Source organism: Xenopus tropicalis, chromosome 6 (assembly GCF_000004195.4).
Source record: "Xenopus tropicalis strain Nigerian chromosome 6, UCB_Xtro_10.0, whole genome shotgun sequence".
Classification (NCBI taxonomy): Eukaryota; Metazoa; Chordata; class Amphibia; order Anura; family Pipidae; genus Xenopus; species Xenopus tropicalis.
In genome coordinates, this window is record NC_030682.2 from 12,232,912 (window position 1) to 12,257,204 (window position 24,293).

A 24,293-nucleotide genomic window follows, 5' to 3' on the forward strand; every position below is an offset into this window, starting at 1 on the left:
GCATTATTCTCACCCACCTCTATAGACACCCTACTATTGTATGTATATATAACTTTATTTATAAAGCGCCACAAGGGTACGCAGCACTCTACAATCTTACAATATACACACAGGGAGGCCAAGTGTTATAATAAATAAATACAATAAATATATATATAAGTGCCATGTGGTATGAGACACAGTAGGAAGGAGGTCCCTGCCCCGTAGAGCTTACAGTCTATTTTGGCAGAAAATAGTGCGGAATATGCTTCTCACTTACCCCTGTATCTGCCGGGAATGGATCAGGATCAGTAGGCGTAAGGCTGCCAGCTCCATTGCTGCTGAAGGAAAGAGGTGCAGTGCGTATTGGAATAAATATCCCTGCCAGCAGGACCCATCTCAGCCAGTTCCCCATAATGCACCCACACTCCCCGGCCTGATATGTTCCCCTCTTCTCTCTCCTTTCTGTTATATACACGAGTCACTAATCAGGGGTTTGTGCAAGAAAACCCGATACCATAAGGTAAATGTCCCGCCATGAACAACCCCCCCCCCCCTCACGTAGTATTGGGTGTTACTGATAATTATCCAAATAATGGCAGGTACCGTAATCCCTCATTACGTAATGGTGTCTTAGCCACAGCGAGGAATGCTGCAACATTACTTTCACCTGGGAAATTCCCTGTAATCTTAAAGGGGACCTGTCACCCTAAGAAATAATTCCATATCCTTTTGAATCAGGTTAGTAGAGCAAAATGACTTTACTTTATTTCAATTATTGAATTTATTGTAGTCACAGCCAGCAGGGAGTCGCCATTTTGTGTGCACTGTTATTAAGGCAAAGCTTTGTATCTTATGGATTTGCCATCTAGGTGATGTATAGGAAGTGCTGAATGGAAAGTGAAAGTAATAGTAATTAAAAATCTGAGCTGTCAATCATATATTGCCTGCCCCGCCTCTATGCCTGCGGCATAGAGGCGGGGCAGGCAATATATGATTGACAGCTCAGATTTTTAAATACATTTATAACAGATATAGATGATTTCATTAAAAAAAGAATTTGGGTTTCATGTTTAATCTTCAAAGAACTTTTATTATACAACAATGCAATTATGTATTAGTTAGAAATATAGTATTTTGGTGTCAGAACCACCTAAGCCCCACCCCCCCCCCCCCCCAGTCCATTAGCAGTAAATATCTGTGTCCCTGAAGATACCACCAGTAGCTTTCTATCTTATTATCTGATGATTTCCCTTATTTACTACTTTTTGAGTTCCCACAAACCCCTAAGCTGAGCCCAGAGCCCACTGAGCATGTGCAGTGCCACTGGCACACAGCAAGATCCAAAATGGCTGCTTGGGGCAAAAATAAACACCTGGATCATTCCAGTTATAGGGCTGCTAAGTACAGTATATAAAACACAGCATTTCCAGACATTCATTTGAGGCTTTATTTCTCCTTTAACCAAAGAAACATCAGATGTATCTCTTGTTATAAATCTAATTCCTAACAAAGCTTTTCACAAAGAGTAACGGCACAGAAAGGGAAAGTACTGGTCGGAGAGCTTGTTCTATCCGGATATCTCGTTGCTTCTAGCCTGCAGGTTAACCATGGGCAGTTACTGGCTTTTCCAACCTTGGTAATTGTTCGAAAATACAGCGAAAGCATGCAATGTTCCCAGGCCTGAGGAGCTCCAGTGGGAATGTGAATGTAGGGGTGGCCGTAGGGGGGCCCTGTGGCTTGTCCGTTGCTCCGCTAACAGGTTTGTTCTGTAGAAGGAAATAGTACTTAGTATTGTTGGTATAGAGTTGTGCAACCAATAAACACATCAACATCAACCCAGAAATTCTACCCCAGCTGATATATTAATCCATTGCACATTCATTAGCCCCAGGGCAACAAACCTAAATAATAAATGTAACTCTATATATTCATATTCTAGTGGCCTACTGGTACTTACATTGAAAGTAGTGGGGCCTCCCTAGTATAGGGCCCACCCAACCAGTTACGGTACAATTTAGGGTGCTTATTTGTGCCCTGGGTACCCCGGGAACTATAGCAGGGTGACTGTTACCCCAATGTTTCTATATATCTGTAACCTTGTTATGGGCTAAGGGGGCCCAGCCTGAAGGCCAGTTAGGGGGGATTTGGGGTGAGTGCTTATTTGTGCCCTGGGTACCCCTGGAACTATAGCGGGGTGACTGTTACCCCAGTGTTTCTATATATCTGTATAACAGAGCATAACACAGTGGTAAATATTCTATCTTATCCCCCCCATTGTAAGCAGCAGTCCTGCCCTGCTTTATGGCTGAGATTCTAGCTATCTGTATAACAGAGCATTCTGTCACAGTGGCACAGATCCTATCTGATCCCCCCCATTGTAAGCAGCAGTCCTGCCCTGCTTTATGGCTGAGATTCTAGCTATCTGTATAACAGGGCATTCTGTCACAGTGGCACAGATCCTATCTGATCCCCCCATTGTAAGCAGCAGTCCTGCCCTGCTTTATGGCTGAGATTCTAGCTATCTGTATAACAGAGCATTCTGTCACAGTGGCACAGATCCTATCTGATCCCCCCATTGTAAGCAGCAGTCCTGCCCTGCTTTATGGCTGAGATTCTAGCTATCTGTATAACAGGGCATTCTGTCACAGTGGCACAGATCCTATCTGATCCCCCCATTGTAAGCAGCAGTCCTGCCCTGCTTTATGGCTGAGATTCTAGCTATCTGTATAACAGAGCATTCTGTCACAGTGGCACAGATCCTATCTGATCCCCCCATTGTAAGCAGCAGTCCTGCCCTGCTTTATGGCTGAGATTCTAGCTATCTGTATAACAGAGCATTCTGTCACAGTGGCACAGATCCTATCTGATCCCCCCCATTGTAAGCAGCAGTCCTGCCCTGCTTTATGGCTGAGATTCTAACTATCTGTATAACAGAGCATTCTGTCACAGTGGCACAGATCCTATCTGATCCCTCAGTGTAAGCAGCAGTCCTGCCCTGCTTTATGGCTGAGATTCTAACTATCTGTATAACAGAGCATTCTGTCACAGTGGCACAGATCCTATCTGATCCCTCAGTGTAAGCCACACCCTCGTGCTGAGTGGAGGTGCTGTGAGGGAGCTCCTGTGAGGTGAACTTTCCCCAGGCCCTGTAAGGGTCTGGGGGGCTGTTTGTTTCCCGGTTTGGGGCTTAAAAAGAAAAACAAAAAAACTGACTTTCTTTATTGTCGTGGAAAATGAAAAGAAGATTTTCTCTTCGTGTGAGGAATGAAAAGAAAGCTGTTGTTTCTGGAAGGAAAGGCTCAAGCCAGAAAATGGCGGCAGAAAGTGAAGTAAGTAAAGCTAAGCCCAAGAGAAAGAAGGTGGGAGGAAGGGAAGATAGTGGAAGCAGCATGGAGGAGGAGGATATGAATGAATCCTTTTCACAAACAATATCAGAAGATTTGGAAAGAACTCCAGTTTTGTTGCCTGATGAGCCTGACCCACAAACAAGCATGTCCCCCCCCCCTGAGTATGCCTCCCATCCCTATGTCTGGCTCTGAAACCCCTCAAAGTGCCACCAATAGTCAGTTGTGTGAGACCCCTGCACAATTATCCTCCAGTGACCTGTTGGGGGGTGACAGTGTGGAACCTGAGACCCCCGGGAGGAGCGGGGAGTTTGGTGCAAGTAAAGTAATGGCAGCTGGGAGAGCAGAGAGATCCAGCAATGTGCCTGCGGGGCCTGTCTGTGTGGAGCTAAAGCATCGGGAGGCTAGCAGTGCATGCTGGGAGTTGTGTCCTGCGGAGGGCACGCATAATGCTGATGCGGCTGCTGAAAATGCTGCTAATTGCGCCTGTGAGAATCTGGCTATGGCGGTGGCAGAGGGGGCTTTGGACTGTGCAGAGGAGCCTGGAGTGGAGGTGGGGGAAGGGGGCTTTGGGCAGGTGAGCAAGGACTGTGTTACTGCTGGGAATCCAATTGCTACTAAAGCGAAAGCTAAAATGTCTTATTCTGCTGCTGTGGCTTCTCCTGCTACTGGTGGGGCCGCTATTCCTGCTGATCCACTGACTGCTACTGACTCACTTTCTGCTGCTGTGGCTTCTCCTGCTACTGGTGGGGCCGCTATTCCTGCTGATCCACTGACTGCTACTGACTCACTTTCTGCTGCTGTGGCTTCTCCTGCTACTGGTGGGGCCGCTATTCCTGCTGATCCACTGACTGCTACTAACTCACTTTCTGCTGCTGATAATACTGTTATTTCTGCTGATTTAAAGACTGTTTGTGCTGCTGCTAAAGAGACATTTTCAGCCTGTATAGAGACTGTTACTGCTGTGAGTAAAGAGACTGATACTAATTGTGCTAACGAGGCACTTGCTGCTGGAGAGAATCCTGACCCTATGGTGATTGCTAAAGCTCTAAGGACTGTGAACTTTCTTAAAGACAAAAAGAGAGCTTTGGAGAGGGATATTGAGAGGGGGATTGCTAACATTAAGTTTGCTAAAGGGGAAGCTAGAGCTTTAGGAATAAGAAAGCTTGCTATAATAAATAAAGAGTTGGAGGAGGCTGATGGGGAAATTGAGCAAACTATGCTGTTAATTAAACCCTGGGAAGAGGTGTTTAAAAACAGAACTCGTTTTGATGAAATGCAACAGGCTGGTAAAGGGGGGAAATCATTTGAAGCAATGTATATGGATTTTGTGCTTAGGGGGGAGGAGGGAACAGGGAAAGGGCAATCTGCTGTTATGTCTGTACCTAAACCCTCTGATGTCCCCTCTGTTTCTAACCCCCCTACCTCTAACCCCCCTACCTCTAACCCCCCTACCTCTAACCCCCCTACCTCCAACCCTTCTAACCCCATTGTTTCTGCAAGTTCTGTGGATAATGGGAATAATATGCTGGTAACTCCTGATAATGTTTTGGGTAAAGCAAATAAAGTGGCAAATCCTACTAAGTCAATGGAAGTGTCAAATGCAGGGGGAGAGGATCAAGGAAGTAAAGGGTTTTGGGAAAAAAGAAGATTTTTTGCAAGACAACAAGAAACTCTTTTTGATGGGCCTGTGTTTAAAAGGATAAATGTAGTTAAGATTAAATGGGATGGGGAGAAGGAAAAGATGCCAGGCAGTAGGTATATCTGCAAGAATTTGATAAAGGAGTCAATGGGTTTTACACCTTCTGATGTTAATGCTTTCATAACAGTGTCCGATGTGGAATTTGAAGTAAGTTTTAAATTACCACAAGGTTTGGATAGATTTTGGAGTCTCTATCAGGAGAAGGGAAGATCCCCAGAGTGGGAAGGTTTCAGGGCCATACCTGTTTCAAAGCCAGAAGTTAAGAACGTCACTGTCATTTTTAAAAATGAATCAATTCCCCCGGAAGATGTTTTGGTCTGGCTTAAGCGCCAATGTAAGGTCCTGGTGCCACTGACAAGGTTATATAATGAGGAGGGTTTCTGGATTGTGGGATGGAAAGTACAAGTGAGATTGGATGTATCTAATAATGTTACCAAGCATCTCCCAAACTCTTTCTTTATCGGGAAGGAGAGGGGTGTTTGTTTTTATCCAGGACAACCCAAGCAGTGTTTCAAGTGTGGTTCAAAGCGTCATCTGGCCAATGATTGCACTCTCAAAGTTTGTGCATTATGTGGGGCTCAGGGGCATGTTAGTAAGGAATGCAATAAGGTAAGGTGCAACCTTTGTAATGATTTGGGACATACGCACCGGGAATGCCCAGAAGCCTGGCACAATATTGTGAGGGAATGCCCTAGAATCGAAAAAGAGTTTTTTCAGGAGGAGGTACCCAGGGTGGAGGTGGGTGTATGTGAGGAAATCACTAACAGGAAGGAAGGTGGGGAAGTTTTGTCCCAGACTATTGAGAAGGATGGGGGAGAAGGGATAAGAAGGGAAGTGGAGGTTGAAAAAGAAGGATGGGAGGAGGTAGGAAGGAAAACAAGGAAGATGGTAGGCAAGATGGTTTTCCAAACAAATATTGAAACCTCTAATAGGTTTGAACTCCCTGATGGGAAATCTTGGGGGGATATGGCTGAGGAAGAAGAGGAAGAGTTAAGCAGGTTGGAGGATGAAGAGAGGGAGCATGGGAAAGAAACAGGGAAGAAGCAGAAAAAGAAGAAGGGAAAAAGGAAATCCAAGGCTTCTTTGCCTCTTGTGACAGAAGAAATGAATTGTGAAATTGAAGAACAGGTCCCTTCCCATGTAGAAATGGAGATAACTGAGGATCAGGGGAAGAAAAGGAAAGGTCGGATAGAAAGTGATGAGGAAAGGGAATCTATAGATGGGAATGGGTTTTTTGAGAAAGACAGTGGCCCTTCAAGTGGATTAGGGAAGCCTCAGTATAAAAGATTTGGAGAGGGGAAGGAGGGTAGGCTGGCTAAATCTCCAAAATGTCAAAACAATTGATTCATTTTTGTACTATCAATGTGTGTAGTATAAAGAACCATAAAACAAGGGCTGAAGTATATGATTTTTTAGGGAAATCTAATTTTGATGTTCTTTTCTTACAAGAAACAAGGTTAACTGATGGGACAGAAATGTTTAATGCTAAAAGAGAATGGCAATTTGGACCCTCTTTTTGGTCTATTGCAGAGGAATCTGCAGGGGGGGTGGGAATTCTTTTTAAAGGTCATTTTGATCTTAAAATCAAACGTTTTTTGGAGATCAGAATAGGACGCTGTATACTCCTAGATGTTCATTTTCAGGGTGAGACGTTTAGGCTGATTAATGTTTATGGGCCACATACGATAGCAGAGAGGAAAGAACTGTTAGGAGAAATTAAACCTTTTTTGTGTGTTTCTTGTCCTGTCATTCTGGCTGGGGATTTTAATGAAGTCCTGAAGCCGGGGGACAGGACAGGTAAATATAATAAATATGAAGGGGCCTTTTTGTCTAATATTATCAGGCAGGCGGGGCTGGTGGATGTGGCGACCTGGAATGGGAGGAAGGGTGTCCATACTTATTTTTGTGCAAATCGAAGTAGCCGCATAGATTTGGTTTTTGTTAAAGAGAGAGATACTTTTTCAGATGTAAAGGAAACATTGGTAGATTTCTCAGACCATTTAATGGTGTCCTTTAAATATGGGATGTCAGAACTCCCGAGAAGGGGTAGAGGGTTGTGGAGACTTGGATTTGAGTCATTGAAGGAAGCTGCAAGGAATGGCTCTTTTAGGAGTTTTTTTGAGGCCCAGTGGTCGAAGCTGGACTTCTTTGATTCAATCCAACAGTGGTGGGAGGGTACAAAAGAAGAAATCCGAACCTTCTTCACAAAACTATCTGTTAAAAGGGAGGGTATAAGATCTAGAACATACCAGTCTCTGAGAAAGAAGTTGGAAACCTTAATTTCGGCCGGGGTGGTGGGGGAGAAAATTGCCCAGTTGAAAACTCTGATGAAGCAGCATCAGTACAGTCGCCAGGACTCTATGGTTCTGGAAAGGGATTTTGGGGCAAAAAACTCCCCGGACCCTTTCCAGAACTGTAGAGAGACCTTTAAGAAAAAGCAGGTGACTGGCCTTATTGATTCTGAGGGAAGTTTGCAGAAATCCAGGGAGGGTATCCTCAGAGTTGTAAGGTCGTACTATGCCGGCTTGTTCAGACGTAAGGCTTTGGAGAGGGAAAGGACTGAAAGCTTCTTAAGGGCGACCCCAGGACCTGATACAGCTAATTTGGATTTCTCCCCTTTGACAGCAGATATTGGGGAAGAGGAGGTGGAGGGTGCGATTGATAAGTTAAACAACAAGAAAGCTCCTGGGCCTGATGGGCTTACAGCAGAATTCTATAAGACCTTTAAGGAGCTGTTAGTCCCGGTGTTAACAAAGATCTTTAATGGATGTCTGGGGAGTGGGTTGTGTGAGTCAATGAGGTGCTCTGCCCTGATTCTGCTGTCAAAGGGGAAGGATGATGAGAGGATTGAGAACTGGAGGCCGATTGCCCTTCTCAACTCCGATAGAAAGATTCTGGCAAAGATCCTTTTTTCCCGGTTAATTTTATTTTCCGGCACTTTATTATCGTCCTGTCAGTTCTGCACGGTGAAGGGGCGGAGCATCTTTGGGGCGATCCTTACTATAAGGGAAGCCTTGGAGTCATGCAAAGCTCATGGTTGGGGTAAGTATCTGTTGTCTCTGGATCAGACAAAAGCTTTTGATAATGTTAACCATGATTATCTATGGGCTGTTTTGTCTAAATATGGCATCCCGGGCAGATTCATTAGTTGGATTAAAGTTTTGTATGAAGGGGCAAAAAGCTTCCCATTGATTAACGGTTGGCAAGGTGAAGACTTTGAGGTTGGGGCCGGGGTGCAGCAGGGCTGCCCTCTGAGTCCTCTTCTCTATGTAATCGCTCTGGATCCCTTCCTGAGGATGCTGGAGAGGAAAGGCTTGGAGGGGGTCTGTGTGCCCGGCGGGAAGCCCCTCAGGTTTGTTGCCTATGCGGATGATGTGTCAGTGATCGTTTCTAAGCAGGCGGAGGTTGAGGTGGTCACTGATTGCATCAGAAGTTACTCGGGGGCCTCTGGCTCCTCTGTCAATCGGGAAAAGTCGGAAGCTTTTTGGGTTCTAGAAGGGGAACCAGCTTTTCAGGTTGGTAATTTCCCAGTAGCCCCAGAGCAGGTAAAAATCTTGGGAGTTAAATTCGGGAGGAATGATAATGGTCTGTTAAATTGGGAAGAGAAACTGGATGCTGGTTTGGCAAAAGTTCAGCGCTGGAAATCTTGGAAGCTGACCTATAGAGAAAGGGTTAATTTGATCAAGACCTTTCTGATCCCGTTGTTTCTTTTTGTTGCCTATGTGTTTCCCCTGCCAGAATCTCTCTCTGCTCGGCTCTACAGTCTGTTCTTTCAGATGCTCTGGGGGAGCAGACTGAACCCAGTAAAAAGAGGGGTCACATTCCTGCAGAGAAAAGAGGGGGGGTTAGGGATGGTTTGTCCAATCGCCTTCTTTGGCACCATTTTCCTGAAATTTAATTTTGGGAATCTGGGCCAAAGGACGTGTTCTCTGTGGGAGAACTGTGTCAGGTCCTGGGTTTCGCCTTTTATCAGAGACTGGATGGAGGGCGGTAGAGTGAAGGGGGTCCGGATTAGGGGGGGGTACTTTCCACAGCATTTAGTTTTAGGCTTAAAGCTGATAAAGAAGTGGAATTTGGACTTCGGGGCAATAGGGAATCTTACCAGGAAGCAGTTATATGAGTCTGTATTGAATTCCTTTTTTATCTCTGCCCCAGTCCTGAAAGACTGTACAACTGAGCAGATGAAAACTTGCTTGAAGTTCCTGAATGGCCATAGGCTCCCCGGCAAGTTCCTGGATAACGCCTGGCTGGCTTTCCAGGGGAAACTCTTCCTTAGGGGCAATCTGAGCTATCTGAGTGTGGTAAACAGGCTCTGCCCCTGGGGGTGCCAAGTGGAAGAGACCACAAATCACTTTTTATTAGAGTGCTCGGTATCTCGGGCTCTGTATAATGAAGTCCTGTCAGTTTTGAAAATTGGAAGGTTCTGTCGGCACACATATGGGGAAAGGGCGTATGGGCTGGTAAGGGGAAAGCATCCTTTGGATAATGAGACCTTTTTTGTGATTTTCACTGTCATTAGATACTTTTTGTGGATAATGAGGTGCAGTAAATCTTTCGGGGGGGAGGATGGAACTATTGATCCAACAGTTAAAAGAATCTTGAGGGAACTGTTTTTCATCCGTTTCAAAGAGATTGGCATTAACAAGGACAATGCTAAACTGTGGAGGGAGGTGGATTTCACATGGGTGCAATCTTCGGATGTTATTTAATTAAAATGTCATTTTGATGTTATGTAATTGAATTTTCTTTTTTGATGTTATGTAATTGAAAGTTTGATTTTCTGTTTTATGTTTTAATTTCTTAATAAAAATCCCTATCTGATCCCCCCATTGTAAGCAGCAGTCCTGCCCTGCTTTATGGCTGAGATTCTAGCTATCTGTATAACAGAGCATTCTGTCACAGTGGCACAGATCCTATCTGATCCCCCCCCATTGTAAGCAGCAGTCCTGCCCTGCTTTATGGCTGAGATTCTAGCTATCTGTATAACAGAGCATTCTGTCACAGTGGCACAGATCCTATCTGATCCCCCATTGTAAGCAGCAGTCCTGCCCTGCTTTATGGCTGAGATTCTAGCTATCTGTATAACAGAGCATTCTGTCACAGTGGCACAGATCCTATCTGATCCCCCCCATTGTAAGCAGCAGTCCTGCCCTGCTTTATGGCTGAGATTCTAGCTATCTGTATAACAGAGCATTCTGTCACAGTGGCACAGATCCTATCTGATCCCCCCATTGTAAGCAGCAGTCCTGCCCTGCTTTATGGCTGAGATTCTAGCTATCTGTATAACAGAGCATTCTGTCACAGTGGCACAGATCCTATCTGATCCCCCCCATTGTAAGCAGCAGTCCTGCCCTGCTTTATGGCTGAGATTCTAGCTATCTGTATAACAGAGCATTCTGTCACAGTGGCACAGATCCTATCTGATCCCCCATTGTAAGCAGCAGTCCTGCCCTGCTTTATGGCTGAGATTCTAGCTATCTGTATAACAGAGCATTCTGTCACAGTGGCACAGATCCTATCTGATCCCCCCCATTGTAAGCAGCAGTCCTGCCCTGCTTTATGGCTGAGATTCTAGCTATCTGTATAACAGAGCATTCTGTCACAGTGGCACAGATCCTATCTGATCCCCCCATTGTAAGCAGCAGTCCTGCCCTGCTTTATGGCTGAGATTCTAGCTATCTGTATAACAGAGCATTCTGTCACAGTGGCACAGATCCTATCTGATCCCCCCATTGTAAGCAGCAGTCCTGCCCTGCTTTATGGCTGATATTCGAGCTATCTGTATAACAGAGCATATGCAGCACTAATAAGAAGTAATTACAAAATGAAAAAGAAATATTTACATTGAGACAGATCACTACTCACATCATGGGAATCATCGGGTGTCCCAGGGTTAGGAAGAGGGACGGCTGAAGATAAGGTGATTGTCAGTCCACAAAGCGACAGGACACAGAGCCAGTGGATCCCCATAGTGCGAGTATGTTGGGATTATACAGAGGGGTGAGCGCTGGGCTGTGGGGTTGGTCCCTTCTGAGCAAGATACAATAGCAATAGCCTTAAAAAAAGTATCCTGTATCCCAGTGTATATATATTATCCTATATCCCAGCCTATATATGATCCTATATGACGCTGCAGAACAGGTTTAGAATTAACAAGGGAGTTACAGAGGCTTCCCATGTATCGGCATGTTGTAACAACAAAGGGGATATCTTCCTGCCAAACATGTATATTTTGTGTATGTTGCGATGAGGAAATCCTGATTCTCTGGGTTTATTGAGATGTTTGTGTGATTCAGACCCATACACATCCCAGGCCGTGTAATTACAACTTAATTATATGAAGTACATGTATTATTAGCTGCTAATTCCCTCCCACAGTCTCTGTCACTCACATGAGGGGGATGTGGCCCCAGGTCCCAATTAACCTCCCATTGTGGTTTAGCAGTGTGAAAGGACCCAGATTGGGCACAGGGCAGAACCAGACCCTTCTAAATACTGGGCCACTGCATCTTGTAGCCCCAGGCAACCATATTTGTGCCTCATCCCCAATAACTGACATCATCTGTTTTTATTGCGATGCACAAAGCAGCTAGGCATAATGAACCCCTCCTTATCTGTACAGCTGAAACATTCAGTAATTAATGCATTGGCTTAATATGCAAGACTTCATTTCATCTCTATTGTTAAAAGAATATCCAAGGCTATTGTGATACTAATACCTACAGTTAGTATTAGTGGTTGTATATATAGTTTATATATGTGAGTGTATAGATAGGTAAGTATAGGGTGTGGGTGTGCTGGGTTTACTTGGATGGGTTGAACTTGATGGACTCTGGTCTTTTTTCAACCCTATGTAACTATGTAACTATGTTAAAGAATGTTATGAGCCAGAAAAACAGATATTTCCTCCTTAAGACAATATGTAATGCTTGGTACATGATTTATATTATACTTGTAAAATGCCATGCCTTTAAACCACATAAAGGGAATATATATTCCATTCTGCTTCCTACTAGCGACGTGTATAGCAGGAAATAAGGCCGGATCAGAGTTTAGTGAGCAGTGACTTCTAAGCATCAACCAACTTCCCTCTGCTCAATAACTTCATTTTCAGCTGAAATAACCAACAGGTGGCGGTGTTGTATTAATTTCATTATACAGGCATAGGACCTGTTATCCAGAATGCTCTGGACCAATGGTATTCCGGATAAGGGATCTTTCTGTAACTTGGATCTCCATACCTTAAGTCTACTAAAAAATCAATAAAACATTAATTAAACCCAATAGGAATGTTTTGTATCCAATAAGGGGTAATTATATCTTAGTTGTGATCAAGTACAGGTACTGTTTTATTATTACAGAGAAAAGGGAATCATTTAACCATGAAATAAACCCAATAGGGCTGTTCTGCCCCCAATAAGGGGTAATTATATCTTAGTTGTGATCAAGTACAGGTACTGTTTTATTATTACAGAGAAAAGGGAATCATTTAACCATGAAATAAACCCAATAGGGCTGTTCTGCCCCCAATAAGGGGTAATTATATCTTAGTTGGGATCAAGTACAGGTACTGTTTTATTATTACAGAGAAAAGGGAATCATTTAACCATTAAATAAACCCAATAGGGCTGTTCTGCCCCCAATAAGGGGTAATTATATCTTAGTTGGGATCAAGTACAGGTACTGTTTTATTATTACAGAGAAAAGGGAATCATTTAACCATTAAATAAACCCAATAGGGCTGTTCTGCCCCCAATAAGGGGTAATTATATCTTAGTTGGGATCAAGTACAGGTACTGTTTTATTATTACAGACAAAAGGGAATCATTTAACCATTAAATAAACCCAATAGGGCTGTTCTGCCCCCAATAAGGGGTAATTATATCTTAGTTGGGATCAAGTACAGGTACTGTTTTATTATTACAGAGAAAAGGGAATCATTTAACCATTAAATAAACCCAATAGGGCTGTTCTGCCCCCAATAAGGGGTAATTATATCTTAGTTGGGATCAAGTACAGGTACTGTTTTATTATTACAGACAAAAGGGAATCATTTAACCATTAAATAAACCCAATAGGGCTGTTCTGCCCCCAATAAGGGGTAATTATATCTTAGTTGGGATCAAGTACAGGTACTGTTTTATTATTACAGAGAAAAGGGAATCATTTAACCATTAAATAAACCCAATAGGGCTGTTCTGCCCCAATAAGGGGTAATTATATCTTAGTTGGGATCAAGTACAGGTACTGTTTTATTATTACAGAGAAAAGGGAATCATTTAACCATTAAATAAACCCAATAGGGCTGTTCTGCCCCAATAAGGGGTAATTATATCTTAGTTGGGATCAAGTACAGGTACTGTTTTATTATTACAGAGAAGGGAATCAGTTTTAAAAATCTGAATAATTTGATTAAAATGGAGTCTATGGGAGACGGATTTCCATAATTCGGAGCTTTCTGGATAACGGGTTTCTGGATAAGGGATCCTATACCTGTATAAAAGAGGAAAAACTTCCAACATCTTGAAAACTAGAAAAAGGAATATATGTTCATTTCAGAAGAACTCTCTGTGTTTTGAGGTTTTACATTTAAAAAGAAAAGTTAATTTAAAGCTAAAACTTCTCCTTAAAGAAAAGCTGTACCCCCCAAACAGTTTAGGTCAATATAAAAATTAATTGCATAAAATTGTATTTATGTGTAGGGGTTTACCAAAAATGGGGCCCTTAGGACAGACACCCCTAGGACAGGGACACTGGGATGACTGGGTTATTAATAGTTAACAGGGAGTATACCTGTAGTTCGGGTTATGGCCACAGGGTGGTGCATAGGCCCATATAAGGGAAGCAGCCATGTGCTGTAAGTCAGTCAGTCCAGGGACTGCTCCAGTAGTGGAGTGAGTGCCCCGGGGATAGTTCTTAGATAGGAGTTCTGTAATAGATCGCTCTAGGAGTGATATGTAGGACAGCCTAGTTTAGAATGGGCGGACATTGCCCCTCCAGGAGTAGTAGCGAGGTTAAGACCTCGGCTGGAGTGCAGGGAACTAAGTGGCTAGGTAGGTGGAACAGGTCACCGCTAGTCCAGGAGGCCGGATCTGAGGATGCCCAGTGAGAGTACCGGTGTGGGTCCCTGTGGGGTAACGTCCTAGCGTGAGTACCGGGGGAACTCTATGAGAGAGTGTCTTTGGCGAGAGTACCGGGGAGAGCCTCTAGAGGGGAGCACATGAGCGCGAGTACCATTGGGTAGGCCAACAGGAGAAGGTCCTCAATGAGACGTATGGAGATATACCCTGCACTGTATAAATGATAAGCTGCTCCTGGAGAGGTGTCCGTCCAATAAACCCTTTCATTTGCTTTATTTATATTACCGTGTTGTGAGATCTATCAGCCCAGAGGGGCATAACCATCTATTAAGTTCCCAGGGGGTGGAATACGGTTCCACAACACCATCCCTGGGTGGAGGCACGCCATTTAGGGGAGAATCCCTTGTAAATCCCCATAGTAAGCGGGGGCTCAGGACTCCTGTAGCGCCAAGTATATTGCTCCAGCGGGTAGTGCCACACAGCATTTAACAAGTGGGCTACATATGTAAAACCCTTCCGCATATAAAAATAAATTTGTTTAGTAGTATGTGCCATTGGGTAATCCTAAATAGGAAACTGCCATTTTAAGTACTAAGGGCCGCCCCCTGAGATCATAGGATTCACAGTGCACACAAACAAGCCAAGGCACACATACATGCTAGGCCCCATCAGCCAATGAATGGGCAGAGTTCTGCCTTTTACTCCCACTCTACTTCCTGTTACAGTTAGAGCTGCATCACTTCCTGTCAGCTGATCTCTGAGGGGGCACACAGCCCATCACTTAATGGCGGCTCAAGAGAAAGGATGTAAAAGGGCAATATTTACTGATATATATATTCCAGTTTGGCGAGATTCTTTAATTGGTCACTTGATATAATATAATCTGTTGGTTAAAGGAGAAGGAAAGGCATTTTGGCATTTTACTGCCAATAGATTTGCCACATTAGTGCCACCTAGAACACTATATTTATTCTGCAGAAACCATTACCATACCTGAGTAAACAGCCCTAGAAGCTCCCTCCGTTTGTTTAAGATTGCAGCTGCCATTTTAGCTTGGTCTCCGTAGCTTCCTGCTGCAGCTCTAGCCGTTATAGCTCAGATCACACATTCCTAAGGGAGGGGGGAGTGAGTTTTATTAATTCTTAAGGGAGGGGGAGCAGGAGAAGGGAGAGAACTGCGCAGACTCTGGCCCCAGAATGAAGGATTTTTCCTGATACAGAAGAACATGTTCACAAAAAAGGAGACAAGAAATCCTCTGTTTATTTTGATAGAGGATTACTGTAAGTGCTTATGGCTGTATTTACATAGACCTTTCTGATAAAGCTTACATAGTTTTTACCTTACCTGAGAGCTCAGAGGGTGGCGCTCTGATCCTGCCTTCGTTACACTGTATATTACATTGCATCTGTGTGTAATGCCCCTGGCATTGCTGAGGTTACTAACAAGTAACACAAATGGAAGATCTTACAATTACAAACAGGAAAGGCAAGATGTAGAAACAAACAACTCTATTAATAGCCGGAGGATAAGGGCGTGGCCTTAAGTACCTGAAACTATATATACTATAGACTGTAAGCTCTTGTGTTGGACAGGACCTGTATGGAATCTGTATGGAAGATGGATGCACCCTTCTATTGTACAGCCCTATGTTGGCACTAGGTATGTGGTACTAATAACGACACTGAAGCCCCCCAGGGACCATCCCTTGGTCACTAAAGGTCCCCATACACGGGAAGATCCGCTCGCATGGTGAGGTTGCCAAGCGAGCAGATCTTCTCCACATATCCCCACCTATGGCGGCAATGGGGCAGTTGGTTTGGGGACCGCATCAACGAGCCGATGCGGTCCCCGATCCGCCTAAATCTTTTAACCTGGCCGATCGATATCTGGCCAATTTCAGGCCAGATATCGGTCTGGCAGGCCCCTCGTTTCTGCCCCTACACGGGCCGATAAGCTGCCAAATTGGTCTGATATCGGGACTGATATCGGCAGCTACAATCGGCCCGTGTATGGGGACCTTAAGCTCTGTACTTTCTACTCCTGGGAGGTTCCACTTCCCATGATTAGGAATGGGGATTCCATTGCCTGTATATATATGTAATAAACCCCAAGACCAGTTCTTTAGTGAGGACCAAGCTCCCCCCTATTATCTGGTGTTGCTCAGACTGGCCCGATACCCACGGGGCTGAAAAATGACTTTTTATATTTTATAAACCCACCCCGTGACTCTGAATATAGTTCCACTGCTCTCATCTTAGGAGCCTTGTCCAATGGGGTTTTCCAGTTTGCCCAATAAATAAATGGCCAGTTGTTAGTTGCAGAGGCCCCATATGTGTGTGTGGCCCAGTCGGCCTGGAGAAGCCAAGCCGGCTTTTATTGACCCATGTAAGGCCATCTAAGGACAGCACGTCCTCCCAACATTCCAAGAGTAAAATGATTACTGGGTGATATGGGGTGTGTGGGGTGGGGAGCTGGCAAGGAAACGTAGTTAGTATTTTTAAATAATAAAAGCTAACATCTGATTGGTTGCTGTGGATTAAAGATATTTATGGTCTTCCTGGTTAAGGAATTACAATTTTGCCTCCCTTATTCCTTGCTTATTGTCCCCCCCCCCCAAATAAACACCAATAAATCCATACAAGGGTCTCTACTGTTTATTGCAAGATAAGTTAAATCAATCACATGTGGAATTAATAATAAACAATAATTATATTAACCATAATTGCATGATATCATGATTCTGTAACAACAATAGAAATAAATATGTGATCACCTTATTGTAGCTATAAGTAGTTCTGGACATATTAAATACACTTTAAATAGGATTATACTAATCATTTTTGGATGCTCTATTAACTCTTTAGAGAAGATGAGGTTTCACATATCTGGGATGCTTGGTTCCAAAGCTAATGGGATTTAAAAAACCCCATTTTTCAAGTGTAGCCAGAGGGGAAGCCCTGCCGCTGAGAGAAGATCAGGGCCACCGCTATGTAGATGTGTGGTATAGATTGATGTTGATAGGAATAACTACTAGTGAAGCACCTCCAAGAGTTACCTACAAGAAGAAGAAGAAGAAGGCCTTTGGACCATGGCTGATCAGGTGGTTGTTTGCTGGTACAAATGGTTTGCCATGGTCCTTACAGTCCCACCATCATCGTGCATAATGGAGAACTGTATCTGGTCTTATGGCTCTCAGTGCTTCTGTTGATTTTGGAACTGGAGCATTTCATCCGTCAGGGCATTAATCAAAGACAGAAAATACAAGTATTTGGCAGTCCATATCAGCACCTTCTGCAACTCTGGATCCTGGATCATTTGTTCTTCAGGTACCCCCTTGGTCAGGGACCTATAATATAAATATTTTGCTGTCAAAATAAAGAACTTTCTCTTCACCTGTTTGGGTGCCCCGATGGCCTCCAGTTTCTTTGTGACTTGTTTCACCAAGCTGGAAGTTTGATCTTTTTTGGCTTTACCGTCCTCAACCAAAGCTTGGAAATAGGAGTATTTGGCACTCTGTACTTTGATCCTTTTCGTAACTGTCAAACATTTCATCAGCGCCGCCAGTTTATCCTTATTTAGCATCCATGAACCGTCATATTTAGCCTCGGCCAGAAAGCGGTTGTAAATATATATGGCTGAACCAGATGAATCTCCCCATGGGCAGGTCTCTGCTTGGTCGTGATCCTCACTCTTGCCCTGGTGTTCCTCCCCTTTCGATCTTTCCTGATTCTTTCCAACATTCTCCTCCTCCTTGTGGGTCGTCCCCTGATCTTCACTCGTTGGTTTGGACGTCACCTGAGCGTGAGCAGAAGAATATTGTTATTCTGGTGAGTTATAAAGAGTGGAAATGGACCATTAGTTTAGAGATACTGATGTTCATTGGAAAAACAATAATCATAGGATGCGGCTAAGATGTAACCACTGACCCTCAAGGCTGGGGACTTTCCTGTATCAGGAGCGATTACATTGAGTCCAGTTACGGCAACTAAATTATTTATCAGTTTTGGCTCCTGCTATTACTTCTGTATTGCGGTATAGATACTCAGAGAAGCTGCTCTCAAGGGTAGAGCAATGTTACATGTGACTCCTCACCTTAGCTGGGCCCTCACATATTGGAGAAAGGGTCTCCAGGCCGACCTATAACTTCCAACACATTCACTTTCACAAAGTACCAGTGGTTTCTAATCAGGGGCAGTAGATTTAATGAAGAAATAACAGGTAATAAGGTGCAGTACTTTCAGGGTCAGACTGGGAAAAACCCAGTGGGCCCCACCAACCCAGGCCGGCTCCTTGCTTCAGCACGTGAAAGAACGTGGTGTGGTGTTCCCACTGTAGGGGCAGCTGTAAATAAAAAAAAGTGACGGGGCAGATGCACCATACGCACCAGCATGGGGAGGGGAGTGAAAGATGGAGGAGGAGGAACGCCAGTGCTTCAGAAACGTTTGCAACTGGGGTGGGGGCCCCCAGGTGGCAGCCCTGGTGGGCCTGGATGCCCCGGCCTAAGTGCTTTCTTTGCACACAACATATTCATGGTATTATTGGCTGTAATGTGTATTACTCAAACCACAGGTGTAGCCCCCAATGTACCAGGCTCCTTACAAGGGATTAAACTCTCTATTCCTGAGCCCAACTGGAGTCCCAAGGAACACCTCCACTTCAGTGGAGTCCAAAACTGCTCTTTCCCAGTACAACTCCTAGAGTGTGCTATCGCAGAAGCTACGTGCCACTATCTTCACCCATCCACGGGGTCCCTTATCCCTAATTTCACTAAGGCTTTTGTTATCTTAGGGCAAACTCTTTTTTTCATCTCAGGCCCTTACTAAAGGTCTAAAGGTGGCCATACATGGGCCGATTGTAGCTGCTGATATCAGTCCCTTAGACCAATTCGGCAGCTTATTGGCCCGTGTAGGGGCACAAACGACGGGCCTGCCTGACCAATATCTGGTCTGAAATCGGCCAGGTTACAAAATTTAGTCGGATTGGGGACCACAACGGCTCGTTGATGCAGTCCCCAAACCAACTGCGTCTATTACCAGCGTTCTAATTTGATCATTTGGCCCCAAGGCCAAGTGACCGAATTAGCCTAAATTCACCCAATATCGCCCACCCGTAGGTGGGGATATTGGGATTAGATCCGCTCGCTTGGTGACCTCGCCAAGCGAGCGGATATTAACGTGTATGGGCACCTTAAGTCCTACTGATTCTCCAACACATCCTCCTCCTGGAGTGGAGTCAAAAGAGACAGAACCATGTTCTCCCTCCCCTTTTATAGACTCTGGAAATGGAACTTTCCACACTACCCCTTGGCCTAATGGGACTCCCCCCTTTCACAGGGTATAGAAAGTATTAGTTACAGGGTTACAAGTACAGTAGAGATGGTTATTGTATCTCAACAATGACATGTGCAAAAATAGTAGAAATGCTATTCTGCAACATGGACACCCCACTCACACTCAGTATAGAAATCACAGCTTGAAGCATCATTCACTTCTTAAAGGTGCTGTAAACCCTCCAGAATCTGTGCCACTGTACCCCTAGCTCTCTAAATGAGGTAACCCAAACTTAATTACAGATGCAAGAGAATTCTCCAATGAGAATGCTGGGTACAGTTTAGACATTATCATTGCTAAAAACATGGAGAACATGGAGCCAAATTTACATGGATCTTCTTGGAGAATGGGCTTGCCTTCACTGGGCCACTTGGTCTTGGAGATCCATATGATGCTTTAGGGTCCATTTCACTGGACTGAACTCCAAACAGTCTTTAAACATTAGCCTTGATGAATATAATTGATATCCATGGACATTATTCTGGTATCAAAGCACCAGAAACAACTCTCTCAATGACCAATCTAAGGTCCCATCACATTCACACTATGGGAAATATATCAGGAGAATATACAAACTCTTTGCAGTTAGTGTCTTATCTGCAATTAAAGTCAAGGCCCCAAGGAACCAATGCTAACACCCCCCCCGTCTCAACCACACTTGTGAGTATACTGGTATGGGAAACAGCTTTGCAGCTACTCCCTAATTTCCTATTGGCTGCAGAAAGACTAACCATTCTTCATAAATGTGATCCACAAATAAAACAATAAGAATAGCAGAATAGTAATTTAGTCCACAAGTATGGCGTTAGTGCCCTTTAGGAACCTCTGAGTGGGTGGGAGAGCAGTGTAGCCCCAATACGGGGTTGGACTGGGTCACACTGGGCCCAGCAGAGAACCTGATATCAAAGGCCCAGTGGCCACTAGTGAGCCCTAACGTGTTTGTTCTTGTTGAGAAAAACGATACAGATATTAATTACTGAAACTTGCTTATTGATATTGCTACATACATGCAAGCAGGTGCTATTTTTCCAAACAATGTGCCTCCTAGATCAGTGGATGCCAGTTTGGTCTATGGGGAGCACTTTATACATAGGACAGGTGTGGTTGTTTTGGGTTGATGGATCTCTGAGTCCTACCGAATGCATTGGATCTTCCTCTCTAATTGACACTGTGTATATTCCTCCTGAGAAACTCACCCTCCCAGCCCTATATAATTAGCTGCCACCCTAGATTTTCCCGGCGGTTGTGGACCCCTGTTGTATCAGACAGCTGTCACGAAGAATCTCACAAAAGGGGGCCCATTTATTAATGTACGAATAGAAAAAAATCATATTTTTTCTAACTTTTAGAACTGTGCGTATTTTTAGCAACTTTTTCGTACTTTGCGACAATTTGTGCAACAAAACCGTATTTGTCGCAACAAGTACAAAAGTTTCGGATTCATTCAAGCTTCGGTATGGTGACTTTCCTTTTTCAAAAGCCCAAACTCTTCCACTGGAAAGTCAATGGGTGGCACACGTCGCACAAGGACACGTTTCTTATCACTCATATGGCATTTGTACCATCACATCAACTCATCATACCTCTCTGCATGTCAGAATCCATTGTTGCTAATTATTGCTTTTAGCCAAAAACCTTGCCTGATCTGCTAAAATATACACTCCTCCCTGCAACCAATTACTGATGAGTAAACTTGCACTTAAGTTATTCCAAAGAGTAAACTCCCTGCTCCACGGGTAACATTCATGATATTGGCAGAGAAGGATACAGATTGTATTGCTAGTTTGGCTATTTATGCTCCATATACAGTAAGCCAGTCTTTCCAAACATTAAGGACAATTTGCTGCTACTTTTTCTCCATAACTCCCAAGAAATGAGCAATAGACTCATCCACAGCAAATCCTACTCTTGGAACAAGACCTCTGATGGCTTTGAGGAACATGAAGATGAAACTCTTCACCATCGCAGAAATAGTGGAAGTCGTATTGAGAATCAAACTGATTGAAAAGGAGTTTTCCCAAAAGAAAGAACTCAAAAGGCTTTTGGAGACCTAAACTTTGGAGAACGAGAAAAATGAAATAAGCAAAGCTCTGTTGCTTGAATTGAATAAAGCCTTATAATAAAGCAAAACGTTCATCAAACCGCCTTGTGTAAGTACTTTGGGGGCTATTTATTTGGTTGTTTGCAAATTGGCAAATGGACTGCACTTGACAGGCACAAAGCCTCTTGGGAATTAAGTTTGTAGGGTTTCTTTTCTGTATTTATGTTCTAAAGCATCCAAGAACAACCTGAGCTGCCTACTCCTGATTTCTGCTTTCACCTGGAGCTCACTATGTAATTATGGTGCCCCACCTTTTGGCCTCTTGGCTTGCCTGCTGCTTTTGCTTCTGTTCGTTGAACTTAAGCTATTGAATAAATGTGACGATGTGAAGGAGCCTGTTTTACCCCTTGCTGAACTGTACTCTGCTGCCTATAGCTTTGTCTGTTTCCCTTTGGCTATTGCTAGTTCATCTAGAGTTGAGGCACCAGAGAGGCCATTTTCCTGGAATTGTTCCAGAGTTTATTGGGTGTTAAAAGTGCTCTAATATGGCCATACTTAAGGCTCAAGAGTGCTCTTATAGAAAGTTTCACTCTAGTTTCAAGCCCAAGGGGGGTCCGGAGTGTAAAAATATATATTTTTTCTAGAATATATAAACTCATTCATATATGCCATTGTTTTGGTTTATAGGTTTGTCCAATATGGTCAAAATGAATGTACCCTTGTCAAGTTCTTTTTCAGAGTAAGCTGAGCCCTCCAAAGTTGGGGCCAGGACAAATTAGCCTATGAGTAAGTGCCCATTCAGGCACGACATGCGTTAGGCCAGTTGTTATGTCCTAATAAACTGTAATTTCATCTTATTATTTTGTCCATTTGACTTTCTGCAGGACTCCATACAACCTTTCTAAACATTTTGACATTTTCCCCAGGACAAATGGCTTCTTTGCCCTGCCCTGCACAGCTCTGTCTTGTACCCTTCTACATGGAACTCGGAACAGTTCAGAAACCATAGATCCAAATAAAGGCCCAATAAATACCCACGTTCAAAGAGTAGTCTCCATATACACTGCTCTGCATTGTCATCGGCAACAACATACATAATTCGTTTTCAACATCAGCTGTATTTATATGGGGTATATTGCCCCTAAGCTACATCATTATATTCAGTTAAACATAGAACTCTCTCTGCTTCTTTTAAGAAAATAGAGTATTCCCACTTTGCACTGGAACATACCACTGGGTCAGTTCTTAGCCATGTATTCTTCTCTAAGTGGATGGTCAGTGTTACTCTACAACTGCAATAAACCACAGATTTAACCAGCAAACTGTCAATCAAATGCCTTCAACTGCTCATTGTTCCCATTAGCGCCAATGTATAAATGACCAAACTAGCAGTTTCTCATGTAAATATATAATTTATAATTCTGACATGCCATCAAGCTCGCCCAGTAACATCATCAAAACCAAATGTACTGCTTCTATTTTTAACTGAGGTGCAGATTGATCAATCCAGAATAGCCACAGATACGTGATTATTCAAGGAGTGCCTTACAGAGCATTGCTCAGGCCCTGAGAAATTGGAATATATTAAATGATTCAGTAAATGTCAAAATACAAAACAACACAGAAGGCAGTAATGGGAGCTCTATAATGTCCCAGTGTTCCCTAAGGGTCGCTAAAGTCATGGTTCGAATGTGGTCCATTTTTAGAGCCTGAATTATTATTATTCTATTATTATTATTATTCTCTACCCTAGATAATCCTAAAAATCCCTTATGAATTTCATGTAGGGTGAGAGTTAGGATAAAGACTTATTGGGTGTTGTAGATGTTCTTGGGATGGTAGCACCATAAACCATACAATACATTGACTGAGATGACATCTTGTTACAAAGGAATCGGAGTCCTGAGCAAATTCAATGCCAAAAGGTGAACTTGAACCCCAAAAAAGTTTGAAAGAGTGAAGTGCGTCACCCTAATTCTTTGTTTCACCTGCTCTAGTGGGTCCTCTGTTACCCATATTCTCTCTGCCATACAGTAATTGCATCTGTATGCAATATTCACCATGTTAGATCAAGATGAGACATGGAAACAGAAACCACTAAACAAAATATGTACCAAAATCATTCCCAGCATTTAGGACAGGGAAGTATTGTAGCCCACCCCAGTTGTCTATACCCATAATAATAATAATAATGGTTTATCTATTCCTGGATCCAAGAATTTGCCTGCTTCCACCATGCTTGTGTTGTGCCCATTAATAGGGTTCCTTTGTTGAGACCCACATAGTAGCATGTTCACCCTTCGGCCCTAAATATTTCCATAGATATTCATTATGGTTTCTGTTATGGTTGCCATAAGTATCAATTCATCTTAATAGATCTTACCTTTCCAGCTTCTTGGGTAGCTTCTCCCATTGTGCTAGTGTGATAGTGACTTCAGGTCTCTCTCTTCTGATCTTGGTGAGAAACGACACGATTGTGCTCTTTATACTATGACGGCTTACTCATCAGTTGATAAATTGGCCATTTAATGTAATCAGGCTACTTTGCATATTGTACGTGAGCCTGGCACAATCTGGATAAACACGTGGGGCAGATTATGTAACATGTTTACATTTTTGCCACATGAGAGGTTTCCTTTGAGAAGTTGTACCAAGGAAAAGGAGGCAATGGTCGGTAGTTTGGAGAGGTGGCCAAGAAAAGACTGGCCAGACTGGAGATGACATTGACGCAGTTGACCAGCTTGAATATATTGACAAACAATCTCAGTTTTGCTTAAAAGGGAGGGCATGTCTTAGTAGCTTAATGCGCAGAAT

At 43.5% G+C, this 24,293-nt stretch overlaps 1 protein-coding gene across 1 annotated transcript; it reads right to left on the reverse strand.

The window, feature by feature from the left end:
- Nucleotides 1-16,744: 16,744 nt before the first annotated feature.
- LOC116411734 lies at nt 16,745-23,958 on the reverse strand. Its single transcript, XM_031904567.1, has 2 exons — nt 23,863-23,958; nt 16,745-17,903 (listed from the first exon to the last, which is right to left on the reverse strand). The coding sequence occupies exons 1-2, from the start codon at nt 23,890-23,892 to the stop codon at nt 17,301-17,303; spliced, it is 633 nt and encodes a 210-aa protein (XP_031760427.1). The 5' UTR covers nt 23,893-23,958; the 3' UTR covers nt 16,745-17,300.
- Nucleotides 23,959-24,293: the final 335 nt, after the last annotated feature.

What these genes read in the sequence shown, in the direction of transcription:
- LOC116411734 (XM_031904567.1), bottom strand. Translation starts at nt 23,892, where the DNA reads ATGGGAGAAGCTACCCAAGAAGCTGGAAAG. An exon ending in CTACCCAAGAAGCTGGAAAG is followed by an intron (nt 17,904 to 23,862) that starts GTAAGATCTATT and finishes GCTCACGCTCAG; the next exon opens with GTGACGTCCAAACCAACGAG.